The 16,625-nt window shown below is 39.3% G+C and overlaps 1 protein-coding gene across 1 annotated transcript; it reads left to right on the top strand.

Annotated features, from left to right (window-relative positions):
* Positions 1-7,685: 7,685 nt before the first annotated feature.
* On the top strand, positions 7,686-15,028 carry FBXO43 (F-box protein 43; the record flags this gene model as incomplete). Its single annotated transcript, XM_079722825.1, has 4 exons — positions 7,686-9,172; positions 11,399-11,501; positions 14,471-14,674; positions 14,780-15,028. The coding sequence occupies exons 1-4, from the start codon at positions 7,701-7,703 to the stop codon at positions 15,026-15,028; spliced, it is 2,028 nt and encodes a 675-aa protein (XP_079578951.1). The 5' UTR covers positions 7,686-7,700.
* Positions 15,029-16,625: the final 1,597 nt, after the last annotated feature.

The following is a 16,625-nucleotide window of genomic DNA, read 5'->3' as shown; positions in this document are numbered from 1 at the left end:
CGCCGCTGTACTGCAGCCAACTTCCGGCGCTGGCTTATGACGTAAGCGGAGTCTCCGCCCCTTCCGGCCCAGGTGCGGCAGAGAAAGCCGGATTGAGCGCAGCTGGTAAAGCTGGTTCTATTTTTGTGTTTCAGACCCTGGACAAAAGTGCTTGTTTCGGTCTCACCTGTTTTCATTTTTCAGGGAAGTAAAGCGTTTTAGAAGCTCCTCAAGTCGAAGGAGGTTTGTTTTTATGACATATGAAGTCGGTAGAAAGTAACACTTTTCCAGGAGGGCAGAGGGTTAGAAGAGAAACCCAAGTGAAGTGCTCGTGGAATCCTAGGCTGACCGTTACTCCGAGGAACGTAGAAGAATCGGCTCCACCGCTGATTTCCACGTAGCAAAGCACTTTTCAGATTATGCATTTCAAGTCGTTTGATACCTGTGCCGGGGCAGTGGAGCAGCCGCCCCTATCCTTAGCATAATTTCGTTTTTGCTTTTCGCCCCTTTCTCTCCTAGGCTCCCGTCATCCCTGTAAACCCCTCCTTTTACTCGTTTTAAAGCACAGGTGAGCTTGCGGGCAGCTACGTCAATTACTCCCACTTAAAGCTAAGGGATTTAGGTAGTGGTAGCTGTCCATTGACCCTCCTTTCATCCCATGTATTCATTCCTCCCCAGAAAAACAAAACGACTTGCCCAGTGGAGGCGTGTTCTTTCAAAGATCAAAATTTTAGTGAGACTAGTAACAGTTGGGTTCACAACATTTGCATTCGTTTGCTTCTTTCACAGCAGGTATTTATATCACGAGGGAGAAGAAAATGAAGTTACTAAAATTTAGAAAATAACCAGTTGTTAATAACTATTTTAGTTAATCTGAGAAGCAGGTTTCTTTCTCCCCAACATGCACTACTTTGGTTTTTATTAAGCAGGCTATACTGCTTTTCGGTCTTCCATCCAGCAACTTGAGAACCTTGAGCCTCACCTTTCACTTCCAGAAGGACACTGGTTGCACCTCCACAGACCAGCCTGAGAGATTTAACTCGATTTTCTCAGTCTTCCTAGCTTCCGAGTTTTAAATTTCCAGGAAACACAGTGGACTGTCCTGCTTCTTTCTCCATAGATAGGCTAAGATAGAACATAAATATTTTGATCATCAGCTCTCTTATGAAATACCCCTCCTCTTAGCCAAAGGGAAGAGGTAATCCAATAGAACAGTCAAAATTAGCTTCACTCAAGAAATATTAGGTAAAACCATTGTCATGATGAGAGAGATTATGGAGTGATCCAGAAAGTGTAACTTTAATCATTGCAAACTGACCTGGGTTCTGACTATGCAGCTTGAGGTTATCAAGATGATGCTGGCACATAACACAGTTTGTGGAGATCAGAATGGATCAACACATGTAGAATACAGATGGGTCCTGGAACCCTACAGAGGGTTAGGGTAAAGACAAGTTATAGCAAGGAGATCCAGAATTTCAACAGGAGTTCATCTCGAGGCTAGTTCCCAATGCAACATTCTTTTTCCTATCAGGAGGAACCAGTAACTTTAGGATCATTTTGGAGCAGGGTCTGTGGAAGCTGTTATCAATGGTGACAGCTAACTTTTCTTGAGCATTTGCTATGTGCCAGACATCATCGCATTGCTCTCTCTTAATGAGGGCATTTGTTTTGCCAACTTGGATACTAGTGTTTTTAAATGCTTACATTGCAATAATATGGTTATAGAGATGCAAGTTACTATTTTTTCCCCTGAGTATCTGTTTTCCTTTTTCTTGATCATACTCATTTAAGTATACCTGCATAGCATGACTATCATGGTGATGGAAAACCCTTTCATTATGTTTTCCTGGATGGTCTCCAAAAGAAGCGTTAGATCTGTGGAAAACAAATGGGTTTTAGAATTCTGAGGTCAGTAATGAGATTACACCCAATCCAGAAAGGGAAGGGAAAAGGCCAAAGACTGTGATGGGTAAAGAATAGGAAAATGTAGCTCAGTGGCTTAAATTTGCAGTATATGAGTAAAGCTAGGGCAAGCTACATGTAACTAGGTGTCTTTTTGCCATTTTTTGGGTGGGGAGACGTGTAAAATTATTCTTCGAGTGAATAGAAGGGAGTTATGATACATTCTTTTACTCTTTAGTTGTAACAAAATATCTAAAGAAAAATTACTAGAGAAAGAGAAAAGGGCAATGTTTAATGGTGTTTTGGGGTCGTGTGGCTTTTACTTAATCATAGGAAAAATCCCCTGTCCTGTTTACATTACAGTGGAGTGGGGAGCAGACCTTACACAAAGTAAGTAAATAATACGGTATTTTATAAGGTGATAAATTATATGGAGAAAATTCAGGAGAGGAGGATTGCAAGTGCTGGGCAGGGAGTGGCAAAATAGAGGCTTGATTGTAATAGAGACTGGTTTGAGGACCTAGAAAGGACACTACTCACTCTATCCGACCGACCGTGTGAGGGAGGCTTCAGGGAGGTGCCATCTTGAAGAATGTGTAGTTCACCAATTCCTTACCTTAAGTCCTACGGGTACCACAAACGTAACAACCTCGCACTAAATTCATCTTATTTTCTCCCAAACCTGTACTCTTCGTTCCTCACCCCCTGCTGCATGCAGTTGATTCTGCCAACTGAATCAGGTGTAGGTTCTTCTCCACCCCCATTATCTTCCAGAGTAATGCAGTAGCTTCCTAAGCCACCCTCACCTCTCTTCCTTCTGTCTTCCATTCTGCCACCAGAGTGGTCCTGCTAAAATGTCCTACATTGCCTGGGACTTCCTTGGGGGGGGGGTGCAGAGGTTAATAATCTGCCTGCCAGTGGGGGACAGGTGTTCAAGCCCTCGTCCGGGAAGATCCCACATGTTGCGGAGCAATGAAGCCCATGCGCCACAACTACTGAGTCTGCGCTCTAGAGCCCAGGAGCCACAACTACTGAGCCCGCGTGCCACAACTACTGAAGCCCGCGTGTCTAGAGCCTGTGCTCTGCAACAAGAGAAGCCACCGCAATGAGAAGCCTGCGCACTGCAACGAAAAGTAGCCCCCGCTCACCGCAACTAGAGAAAGCTCACGCGTGGATAAACTTCAGACTCTTAACGTGCATCCAAAACTCTCCACGGCTTGGCTTCTTCCCCTCGTCAAGAATTTTCTTTGCCCTTTCCTCAAACCAGTCTTAGTTTCCAGCTGTAACAAATTATTTGTAGTTTCTCTAATGTGCCCAACTGTTTCAATTTTCCTGCCGGTACATTTAGTTTCAAGTTTAGAATCACCTGTTATCTGTCTTTAAAGATGCTACCCTTCCTTCAAAATCCACCTCATATCACAGTCTATATAAAGGTAGCTCTGCCCACTCTCCCGCTGTAGATTTAGTTGATCCCTTTTCTTTTGTGTCACAACCATTCCTCTACTAAAGCACTTACACCAGTGAGCCCTTCAGGGCAGTAACTGTGCCATTCTATCTTTGTATTACCAGTACCTAGCCCAATAACTGGCACATAGTCAGAGCTTAATCATTGTTAGTGAGTTTGATTTTGGATATATGGCATTTAGGATAACTGTGGGGCATCCAGATGGAGAAATGTTCTGTCGGAGGAGAGTGGTAGCAGTGGCTGTTACTGGCTTTAAAGTAATGCTTTTAACTCTGAATGAGAATTATGTAAGCACAGAATGGTAAAGTAAGAAAAATGTTGGGTAGGACGCCCATTTAGGGAGTAAGCAGAGGAAAAGAAGCCAGAAAAAAGAGATTAGGAAGAAGTTGCCAAGAGCAGAAGGATGGGCCTGACACATAAAACATCCCTTTTTAGATGCCTAAAAAAACAAGCATAATGATGTCTAGAAATGCTGTAACCAAGTTAGTCAAACCTTTCAGACCTTATCCTGTGTATAGCTGTACTTCTAACCTAAAATGTGTCATTCGGTTTGTAACCTGCTTTTCACGCTTGATTTCATCTTCGGAAACATTTTCAAGTGAATGTTTTCCTACATTATTTTTAATAGTATCCCACTGTAGGACCTATTAACCTTTCTATACAGTGTTCCCCAAAGTTAAAATGGGGAGGGGAAGAGCCTATCAAATTAGGAAGCCCTCACGGAGCCTCGTAGGGGTGTGGGCATGGAGGGATGGGAAAGCGAGTACAGACTTCCTCGGGCGGAGGCTGGGCCGGGGGCCTGCGGGTTGCGGGGCCGCCGGCGGGGGCGCCGCGGAGCGAGAGGAAGGGGCGGCGCGGGGCGGCGCGCGGCGGTTACTCTGGGCGGGCCGTTCAAACCGAAGGAGGGAAACGCGGCGGCCCCACGCGAAGCTAGCGTGGGGGTTGCCATAGCCTGGCGTCGCTGGAGGCGAGGCCGCGGCTCTCCCCTGCGCTCCAGCGGCAGCCGCCTCGGTCCTCGCCCGCTCGTCGACCCCGTGGGTGCGGCCGCCCCGCGTCTCCAGGTGGGCGGGAGCGGGGGACGCCAGGTGTGTGCGGGGTGGCCGGCCTCCGGGCGTCCGCGGCCCCGCGCCCGCTCTCGTTCTGCTTCCCGGGTGCCGGGACTAAAGAGGCGCCCCGACGCCGTTCACTTTCCCCTCGCTCTGCTCCAGGAGACGCCCACCCACCCTCAGCCCGTGGGTGGCTTCCTGGGCCCTGGGGCCAGGCTGGGCCTCCCTCCGACAGCCTGGCCTGGGGAGGGTCCGCGGAGGGATGAGAGGCCCAATTGACGCCTTGCGGAGACCGTTAACCACCCACCCGCCAACTGCTCGTGGGGGAGGAGATGACCGCGCGGCAGCTTACACTGCGTCTCAGAAACCCCAATTTGGGAAGTTTCCTCCGTTCCAAGGCTAGCTGGAGAAAACAAAGATATTAAAATTACTGTTGTCCGGAAAGCTGGAGGAAATTCAAAATGATTTAGGCCTTTTCAAGTGTTAGGACTAATCCCTGTAGCATGTACTTCACGACTCCAAATTTTAGCCGGTATCGTGCTACTGCACGTTTCAATGAATTGTTCAAATTAAAATTTTCTCTTTAAGTGATATTACTTTGGCACGAATTTTAAATGCAAAGTGAGAAATTTCCTTTTTTGGAAGCCTATACATAACGTTGACGTCTAAGAACTCAAGCTTTACTGATGGTAAGATTTTACACTTTAACAAATGAAGGAAATTTGGTTCGAATTTGTTATCATATTGTAAGTACTTCATTGAGTTAATCAGTGCTTTTTTTTTTTTTTTTAAGAGCGCTATAGAGATGTGTTCTCAATCCTTATCAGTAGTCTGGTTTTAAAAAACGAATATTGAAGAGGCTTGTTTAATTCATCAGTGAACTGTTGAATCAGTAAAATTGAACAAGTCAACAGGCGTTCTACGATTTTACATAAATAATTTTAAATTTAAAGTTTGAATAACCACATTTTGTTTGAGACCAGTGTCTTGGGTTGAAAATGATGAAAGATGAAAAAAATGATGACATTAGAGAAAGCACGGTGGAAGCAACTTCAAATGTGTAGATGAACAGAAAAAACTAGGAAGTTTTTGTATGTTTAAAGCAACCGGTTTGTGGTTTTTAGCAGGGAGAGGATGATCTCTGCACCCCTACTTTTGTTTCTAACAATTTGCCTCTCAGATTCCCAAATTCTAGGATGGTGAGACACCTAGTGGTGAAGTAGCAGAATAGTTACATTTGTTGTAACTAAAAAAAAGGCTGGGACCTAACTTTACCAAACGATATGAGTGAAAACTGTCACTTAATAGAGTGATTCTCAGAGAGGGGGAAATATTCGTGGATGGAGGTGTAATTTGAAAACACATTATATCTTATTAATATTTTGAAAACAAAAACTTTTAAAATATAATATGAATTATAGAAAGCAAAGTTTGATAATTTTGGCTGGTAAGCATGTACAGAAGAGAGCAATGATTATCACAATCTGATGGAATCTAAATCAGAAGAGAACATGTGTGAGATTTACCAAAACGGAATATATAAAGACTGAAAAACACTTAGATACTTTGCCCAGTAATAATGATCTCCTAATGATCATTACACCATAAAGAAACTATTTGGTTTTGGGGTTATTGTAGCAATTTTTTTAAGCTCATTCATTTACATATTTAACTGATGTAGCTTAAGCATAAATAAATTACTTTCCCATTATACTCAACTAAAACACATCTTCCCAGGATCTTCTTAATAGAGAAGAATCGTGTACTTGGCCTGGAGAAAACTTCGAAAGAATGACAGTTTTTTTAGTGTCCCTTGAATAGTCTGCAGAAATATATGCTATGATAACTTTCTTATCTTTTCTTCTTATACTTTGAGCTAAGATGTAATTCAACTTTCCATAAAGAAGGAATGCAATGATAGCGTTGAAAAGGTGAAAGAGTAAAGTATTTCCTAGTGTTATTCCTTACGAATATAATTACTGAATCACATTTCTTCTTTAAGGAACGTACCTGAATTCTTTATTTGCAATTTCAGGAATATTACAGGGCTTCCCTGGTGGCGCAGTGGTTGAGAGTCAGCCTGCCGATGCAGGGGACACGGGTTCGTGCCCCGGTCCGGGAAGATCCCACATGCCGCGGAGCGGCTAGGCCCGTGAGCCATGGCCGCTGAGCCTGAGCGTCTGGAGCCTGTGCTCCGCAACGGGAGAGGCCACAACGGTGAGAGGCCCGCGTACCGCAAAAAAAAAAAAAGAATATTATAAAGGGTGGGTTTCCCCCAAATAGAAACTACTTAGAAGATGAGGCATGAATGAGTATAACTTGCCAGGTTTGAGATGGCCATGTATCTGTGGGGCAGGGGTTCATTTTTAGCTAACTCAAGAATGTGTTAGTAATTTATTAGTGAGCCAAAGAGTCTTTGCAAAAGTGAAGGTGTGGCAATTTAGACCTTGTGAATGGTCAGGAGGACTGAGTTTCTGAGACAGGCCCGTGTTACAAGTATAAATGACATTATCCTAGAGTTCTTTAGCCATATTGCAGTTTAGTCTAGTGGCAGCACTTACTTGACACATTTCCCAAAGGCATATTTAAAAATCAGCGTATAGGGCTTCCCTGGTGGCGCAGTGGTTGAGAGTCTGCCTGCCAACGCAGGGGACGCGGGTTCGTGCCCCGGTCCGGGAAGATCCCACATGCTGCAAAGCGGCTGGGCCCGTGAGCCATGGCAGCTGAGCCTGCGCGTCCTGAGCCTGTGCTCCGCAATGGGAGAGGCCACAACAGTAAGGGGCCCACGTACCGCAAAAAAAAAAATAAATAAAAATCAGCATATAGTTTTTTTTTTAAGCAACTTTATTTACATCGCAAAACCTCGAAAGGAAATATCCAACTGATGAAACATAGGTCAGCACAAATAAGCTAGAATATTAAAACTACAGTAATGTACTTTCGTGCTGTAAAAGTCATAAAGTAATAACATCATCTAAAAACGATGCCATGATATATTTTTTTTCTCAAGTGTAGTTCAAGAAAATATTTGTGCATGGTGCCTAGACTATGCTTAGTCAGGTAATCTGTGAATATTTCCTGGAAATTTTGGTCTTCATGATGTTAAAACATTGTTTTAAATAAGAGACACATGAGTATAGTGTAGAGTAGATTTGTTTTTTAAAGTAACTTTTTTATTGCCATACAATTTTCCATTATTATTTGTGCTCATAACAAGTAATGTATTTTGGTGTAAGCTGCCAGACTGTTCATTTCAAAGGAAGAATAAAATTTGTTTTCACTTTGTAGAAACAGAGATTTTGAAGATGTCAGAAAGGCATTCAGGTCAAGCTGGCACTGGAACAGGAAATGAAGTGTACTCTCCTATTGTCAATGTCAAGTCGTCCAGCTTTGGAGACTTTTGTTCCACATCATCATTTCAAGATAGTGGCTACAGTGAGCTGTTAAAATCTTGCAGCTTTGATAATACAGATAAAGAATCATTTGGAAAGAAAGAAAGAGGCTCAACATTAATCCATGAACGTCCTGAAACTTCAAGTCTGGCCTTAACACATAGTTTAGAGTCTCCCACTCAAGGAAAGAGATTTGTCTTCCCCAGGAAGGAAAAGGATAAAACCCCAGACCTTTGTGAAACTCCTAAAGTCAGTGGAAAAAAATTTTTACTGCGCAGAAGACTGGACGTATCTTTCTCTCTTCTAAAGGGGGACTTTGAATCACAAAATAGTTCTCTCGAAAGTAGTACAAGCCAAGTTCCCAATTTAGAAAAAAATATTCCAAGCAGTGCTTCAGGTTCCCCAAGGCAAAATAATTTTAGTTCTTTAGTTACTAGCACTTTGAACACAGAAGAAGTGACTTCCAGCAGTCAAAAATTGAGACTTAATTTTTCTCAACAGAAGACATCCACAGTTGATGATTCCAAAGATAACTGTAGCCTATTTGAAGTTGAATGTATATCTCCAATTCAAGGCAATAGTTTTAAAGACTCTATCACACATGACTTTAGCGACAGCAGTCTATGTATTAATGATGAGAATACATATCCTGAACTTCTGGGCTCTTCAGTCAGTGGAACAACTTGCGGAGCAGATGAGGACATATTTGTGACTCCGATAAGTAATCTTGTAGCAAATGTTAAATTTAATGCAAGTCAAAGGCTTTCTCCTTTAGGTGAAGTGAGACGCAATATTTCAACACCTGAAGACAGTGGTTTTAACTCACTTTGCTTGGATAAATCCGAAGATTCCCTCACTGACCAAGAGGGCTCTTTCCAAGAACTGCTTCAGAAACATAAGGGAACTCTCAAAGTCAGGGACACGGTAAAAAGGTCAAGGCGTCTTGGAAGATTAAGAAGACTGTCCACCCTTAGGGAGCAAGGCTCACAATCTGAGACAGAAGAAGAAAAGCAGCCCAACCTCTCTGGCTCTGAATCAACACCAGTGGCCACTTCAGACACCTCAGAGAGTCAGCCAAGCAGTGACAATAAGAGTGGGGATTTGAGTTTAAGCTTTAAGAATTTATCAAAAACCCCAGCCTTGCAGTTAGTGCATGAGCTCTTTATGAAGAGCAAAAGGAAAAGATTCCAGCAAAGCGGTGCATGTGAATTGTTAGAAGAAGGGGACGGGGGGAAGATAGCTGTACTACAGCGTGTACTTGCAGGACTGATTGGCAAGAAAATGGGTATAGAAAAACTGGACATCTTAACAGAATTAAAATACAGAAATTTAAAGCATGTTCTTGCTATGGTTTTAGATTCCTTGGCTGCAGAAAGCCTATGCAGGTAAGAAATATTTTTTTTTCTGAAATAAAACTGCCTTTTATCACTTGTTTTTTAAGTTGGAAAGCTTTTCTGTTAGTTGAGTACTTTTTTTGAAATTTTGTTTTATCATCTCTATCTTGGTTACTTTATATTTTATCAAAGGTGGTTTAGTGAAATTCTTCAGTGTCTCAGAAATTTCAGTATATTGAATGTTGCTTCATAAGTAAAGAGAAACTAAGTCACATATATAGGAGTATTGAGGGTAGGAACTAGAGTTACAAGACTAAAGAGAGACTATGTTTATACTGGCAATTTTGCAAAGTGCAGGACTATCAGAAGACAAGCCCCTTGGGAATGCTGTGACCAGGAAGGAGGGAAGCCATGTGGAACAGGATTTTTGCAAGGTCATGGTTGGGGGAGGACATGCAAGAGAGTTAGTGAGCCTCTTTTTCCATAGGTATATGTGAAGAGTTGGGTTCATAGAATCCTTACTCTTTTATGGCCCCTGCTTCTATTAAAAACCCTTCTTCACCTTTTCCCCATAAATTAAGTGTAGGCTATTGTAGAGAATTGTAGAATCTCATAGCTGGAAGTCTTCTGAAATGTCTAGTCCTATCATGTATTTTGCAGATGAGAAAACTGAGTTCCAGAGAAGTGATCTGCCAGTAGTCACTCAAGGAGACAGAAACAGATCCAGGTCTACAGCTGAGCCCTCTGATTTCTAAGCCCATATTTTCCCAAAACTCTTATTAAGGTTTAAGTCCTTTCAGAATAGCCTTGATCAGGAATGTCTTTGGTGTAACCCAAGTAGGATGATAAGCAGATTAATGCCCTACATACATGTGCCTTTAAAAAAATGTTCAAATGAGATAAATTATTTGTTTAAAAAAGTAAGGAGATGGCTGTGATATAGGAATTTTATTTTTATATGCTGGAGTATTTGGATACAGACCAGTTAAAATTAAAACTTGGGTGACCCTTTTGGGTGCTCGCTTGTAGGAACAAATGATATTCAGTCATATTTCAATAATTGCCTTTGCTGCCATCCCTCTAGATTTATAGTATTTGTATTGCAGAGTGCATGTATAATCTTGGCAGTGCTTATTCTTGGTAATATGAGAAATTATGGTCAGTTGAAATAGCTGAGGCAAATACCCAAACGTGTATTTCATTTCTTCCCCATTAATGAGTAACTTTCTGCCTATATCTCTCCATCTATCTGATATAAGGCACATGTATCGGCTTAAGGAGAGGCAATGGCAATTGAAGTGGCCATGGTAACTGGAAGAATAGTAGTGTTGACAACTCAGCTATAACCTGGGGCCCTCCATAACCTTCTCCTGACCTCATTCACTTTGAGTGATTTGTTAAGTTAAAGTAATAAGAAAGGCCACATTAACAGTTGCAGGATTAGCTTTTCTTTAATAATTAATATAGTCAAAGTTATTGATAAATAAGCAATCACTAGACATAAATTGTGTTTTTCTTTAGCTGCCTTAGTCTCATAAACTTTGGTTTATAAAATAGGAACTTTGTAGTGCTACCCATAATAATGTTTATTACAGCTGACCCTTGAACAGCCAGAGATTAGGGGCACTGACCCTCTGCCATGCAGTCTAAAATCTTTGTATAATTTATAGTCAACTCTCCATATCCGAGTTTCCTCCGTATCCGCGGTTCGGCATCCCTGGATTCAACGAACCAGTCTGTGTAGTATTTACTATTGAAAAAATCCACCTGTAAGTGGATCCACAGAATTCAAACCCATGTTGTTCAGAGATCAACTGTATTTGGCACTTAGTACTTCCAATAAAGGATTGATTGCTTTTGTGTTTATTTAATCAAAGTGACAGAAATTTGTTAAATACAATAATAGGAGAAATTTATAGAATCTCTTGCACTACAGGTGATAATCATTTGCTGCATGTCATATTCCAAATATTTAATCTTAGTGCCATGTTTAAGTTAAATCCTCTTAATTAGCCTCGCAGTGGACTCATTTGGGTTTATATGAAACTTTGTTTTTTCCTTAACCATTTATGAGATAGTAATCTGTCAATATGATGCTGGCATATTTTAATAGGTATTCTTTCACAACTATGCAGATCAAGTCATATTTTTAATGTAAAATTTTAGCTTTAAATAAACTATCCAAAATCTTTAAAATGAATTTTTCTTATTGTCATGTGTGAAAAATATTAATTCTGTGGAATATATACAATATAAGGACTGATCTTCTTATTACAGTATTTGGAAAGTGAGCAGAAATTGGCGTGAAATTATTATTCAAGATAAAAAAGCAAATCAGAGGAGGAAATTTCATATCACACAACTGAAAACAGATTCTGAGGTAATGTATATAATACTATTCTAAAATGGATTTGTATAAATATCTAATAATCCCATATGGCTGGACAACCTCATTTGGTTTCCTGCTATCTTGCTATCTTTTAACCTTTCCATTTACCAACATTGACTCATAAACTCTTTTTTTTTGTTGTTTTTGGCCGTGCCGTGTGGCTTGTGGAATCTCAGGGATTGAGCCTGGGCCACGGCAGTGAAAGCCTGGAATCCTAACCACTAGGCCACCAGGGAACTCATGCACTCATAAACTCTTTATTTTTCCCAAACTCCATCTCTGCCCAGTGAATCAGTGGAGTAGACTAACTGACATCAAGAACATCTTATTGGGTTTTGTTGTTAAGTGTGTATGCTGTTAGCCGTATTTGAATACCATTTGAATAGGATATGCTGGATCCTATTCATAGTTAGACATCCTTATAGCATTTTCCCATCCAGTCTTTTGAGTAGATACTACATGCAGTTGCTCAGATTACAATGTGAACATCTGTGACATGATCCCTTGCTTTCTTGGTGCTCATACCCTGTGGGTGATACTGTTATAAACAGGTGATTACAGTACAGCTGTGTTAGAGGAAGCCCAGAGTTCTCTCTATTGAACATTTAAAAGGAGTGGGGATCAAGAGGAGGAAAAAATGCATCTCAGCTGAGAGCTGAATAATGAGTTAGGGAAGGTGTTTCAGCAGAGGGAATAGCATATATGGAGCCTGGAGGTGAGTGAGCATGGCAGATTAGTACTTGTGAAACATCATAAACTTGTGCTCTCTTGAAGATTTGAGGTCCAGCTTTGAAGTAACAAGAAAAGTTTGACAGAAGCTGATTAATTCTTTCTGGGGATACTACTTTGTAAAACAGGCATCTGATGACTCTGGCACCCATATTTACTGTATATTCAACTTTTAGACCTTTCTTAGGCACCAAAAGAAACGCTGAGAATTAACTTTCTTATTCTTGTTCTAGTAAAAAGTGTTTAATAACATAAGTAAATTTATAATTTGGTGAAATATAATAACTGAGATGAAGCATGGCATAAACTAATATGAACACCTAGATACAGATTGGGGGGTTTCTCATTCCAAGGAAATATTAGGGACTGCTATTAACTAAAGTATTGACTTTCTATTTTATTTGAAGAAACGTTTTACCTTCTCACCTATTATAATCCTTCACGACTGACTCACGGCTCTTGGCTACTGCTGCAGCTGCTGGCTCTGGGAGCTTATAATACTGAAGATATAAATTTCCTTCTTAACGTATCTTTTTAGAGTGGCTCCCTACATGCTAAAGACAGACCAAAAACACATTTTTAAGCAAGTACCCATTAATATTAAACTTTTAGCTCCATGTACTCTTTACATCCTATGTGGAAGAAACATGTTGTATTGGTAAGCCTTCGGGTAGTTCTAGATAAAGCATTCTACCCTCATATCCTAGCCACCATTTTTTTTTTTAACTTGGTTTGTTAAAGGACTGTACTTTTTTCCTTACTTGAGTATTTTCCTTTGCTTTGGTGCTCACGAATGCATGCCTTTGTTGACTGCTTGACCTTATACTGTTCAGAGATAGTAGCACACATTTTAAGCTCCAAGAGGGCAGGGATTAGACTGTTTTATTCACTTGACACCTAGTAGATGTTTTATGAATATTTGTTAAATGAATGAATGTTTCTTCTGTGGATGCAATTTGCTTCAACAACATATCTCTATTCATTTTTTGGTGCATGCAGCATCACTGTGTTTGCCAACTGCATCGAAATCCAATGGGTGTCTTCTTTTAGTATGCTCTTGTGTCATACGCTTCTAGCTTAGGCTGCAAATCGTTTATAAAGTGTAACATAAAGAGATGTATTGAGTCCTTGAATAAGTTCAACTGTATTCATTCTAATTTCTGAAAACCAATATTCATCCATTACACTTATGCATATGTTGTTAAGCTGTTAATAGCATAATTTTTCATGGCCAGCTAACTTCATTCCTATACTTATCCTACTGTCATTTCTCATGTTTTTAACTCTCCCCATTTAGGAGCCAACTCTGGCAAAAGGAGACTATCAAGGGAGAGGAAACACAATTATAGTTGGACACTTGAGGAAATTCACCTGTAGTACATTTTATTTTGATAATTGGTTACGAATGCCAATTTGTTAAAAAAAAAAAAAACTTACTATTTTTTCTCATTCCCAACCTTAACAAACTAGAAGGCTATAAGGATTATTCATTGAAAATATTTCTTGGCTAAATATTTGAGTAATGTGGAAATCCAGTTCAAATAAGAGACATTTTTTCTCCTTTTAAAATATCAAAGCTGTTTAAAACTCAAGTGTAAAAATTAATCAAGTATTGCAAGTATCTGGTATTTGTAAAAACCAGCCAAACAAATTGGGTTTCATGGTCTAACCAGGCCCATTATTTTTCTGACATGTGGCTAAGGTAAGAAACCTTCAAAGAATTCCATGATGTCCCATAGTAAGCTTTGATTCACCTCCTCTTACACCTTGGCCTAAAAGGGGACTTGGTAAACTCTGATCTGTGGGCCAAATCCTGTCCATCACCTGTGTTTTTAAAGTAAGTTTTATTGGAACACAGCCCTGCTCTTTCATTTACATATCTCCATAGCTGTGTTTGCTAAAACAACAATTAAGTAGCTTGCAACTATCTGGTCCTTTTCAGGAAAAGTTTGCAAACGCATGCTCTAAACAGAAAAATAACCAAGCATGCAAACTTAAAGCTAGCATTTATTGTCTTAATTTTTTCTTTTTCTTTTTCTTTGACTTTTAAATGATAGATGAGAGGTTTTTTTTTTGTTTTGTTTTGTTTCCTTTTTTCTAAAACAGAAAGGTTTAGGGAGAAAATTCCAGTAGTGTAAAACCACTTCCAAACATTTAAATACATGTGCATCAGAAAGCTGTCCTGGAACTTTTGATATTACAGTGTTGACCCCTCTTGTCTTTTACCACAGGGGGCTATATTAAATGTTGATGATGCTGCCACTCGGCTCCATCTTTTAAATCGATCAGCTTTAAGATCTGTGCAAGCACAGGCTAAGACACCAGGTTTTCAGAAAGAACAAGTTTCAACATTTTCTCCTTGGGGAGAAGTTTTGACACCTATAGCGAGTTCTTCTGTTACTCACTTAAGTAGTAAACAGGAAGAATATGTTAAGGTGAGTATTTATCGTAAGTTATTAGAAGTAAATATTTACAGAGTTTGAAATAAAGCAATTCTGTATGCGAAAATGGAAGATTTAGTTTGTGTGCTTTTACTACAGGTTGCCAAAACACTTTTTATTGATGAAGCATTAAAACCTTGCCCAAGGTGCCAATCCCCTGCTAAGTACCAGCCTTATAAGAAAAGGGGACTATGTAGCAGCACAGCCTGTGGTTTTGACTTTTGTGTGTTATGTTTGTGTGCTTATCATGGGTCTGAAGAATGTAGTAGAGGAGCAGCAAAGCCAAGAAATAGAAAAGATGCTCTTCCAGGAAGTGCCCAGAGTAAGCGGAATTTAAAACGCCTCTAAAGAGACTTCACATATAAAAGAAGCATTCCCTCTAAAGAACATTTTGTTTGGCTTACAATTATGAATATTTTGAAAGCATGCAAGTCTTCCCATCAATGACAGATGATGATTTATTTCCTACTTTGTATATATTGTGATCCATGTCATTGTATGTTTTCTTTAAAGTAGTGAGTTTTGAAAAAATCTTATTTTACAATGTCATTTTTACTCATTTTAATAATTTAGTGTTTTTAAATAAAGAATTTTCAGTGTTATATATATGTATTTAACTGTTTCATGTAACATTTAAAAAACGTTCATTTCATCACTATGTGTTGAAATGTTCTTCAATTACTTTTCAAAAGTAGTTTTCCAAATAGTATTAAAAATTCTGAACTTGAGATAGATGGCCTTATAGATTTCAAAATCTTTGAATATTTGACTGAAATGAAATATAAATAAAATGTTTTCAGAAGTTCTGTTGAATTTACTCTATAATCTCAATCTTTCTCTTAATTTAGTTTATGTCATATTTGGGCAGACTTCTGGTTAAATAAAATTTACTTAATATTGACAACTAAGAAGATGTAAAAAGTAAATTATTAGATATATGTGGTTATTCACCCTGAGAGTCTTAGGTAATAAACACCCATAAGTCACACATAAGTTTCCTTTACCTTGTTACACATGAAATTGTCAGTAGTGCAATGCAGAAATCTGGAATCCTATCTCTGGTCCATGAGGAGGCACTTTGTTATTGTTTTATGTATTGCAATCACATTGCCCTCTCAGTGTGTCACATTTGTCATCTTATGGTTACTCAGTCCATTAAGAATGTAGTATTTTATTTCACTCTGGTGGTGAAAAAGAAGATTTTACCACATTTAGTTTTAGAAATCAGTAATCTACATGTGTTCCTCTCTACTGAAGGAACTGTTAAACAATGGAAGTTCAATTTAAAAAAACAATTTCTGGCTTTAAATTGGGATGAGAATTGTAATAAAGTCAATATGAGTGAAATAGTGTAAGGACTTAATACCACATATTTAAATGAGTTTATAATAAAAATAAAACTTTCTGAAGACAAAAGATCAGAGTAGAAATTCAAAAGTTAATGAGTGAAGCTAATTACAAGCTTCTTATTGGTAGGTTTTACATTTGCGATGAGGTCAAGAGGTAGGTAGGTTAACTGGAAGAAAATCATATGGTATTCATGAATAACTTTATTAAAGTCCCCAGATATCCAGAAAATAATCATCATTATTCTAATTGTTGTAAATATGATGTATTATAGTAACTGGCTGGTGCAGCTACCCTAGCCATAAGTTCCAATAGCGTCCTGTGCTTCCTCTGTTGTGGTACTTAGTTCACTTTGCTTAACTTGTTTCTTTAATTTTCTTTCCCCATGAGACTGTAAGCTCTGTGAAGGCCTGTCATATTTGATTTAAATACCGTTGTATCCCTAACACCTAGCCTGGTACCAGGCAAGTAGCAGGTGCTCAGTAAATATTTATTGAATGAGTGGATTTTTTTTTAGTGCTACCAGTGTTAACTTTTTATCCAAGTAAACCATTATAACGCTATCCTAATAATTTGTTAATTTTTAATGCTTGATTTC

Source organism: Hyperoodon ampullatus (genome assembly GCF_949752795.1).
Source record: "Hyperoodon ampullatus genome assembly, chromosome: 17".
In the NCBI taxonomy this organism is placed as follows: Eukaryota; Metazoa; Chordata; class Mammalia; order Artiodactyla; family Ziphiidae; genus Hyperoodon; species Hyperoodon ampullatus.
The sequence above is the reverse complement of the archived record's forward strand: the minus strand, read 5'-3'. Positions and strand labels throughout refer to the sequence as shown.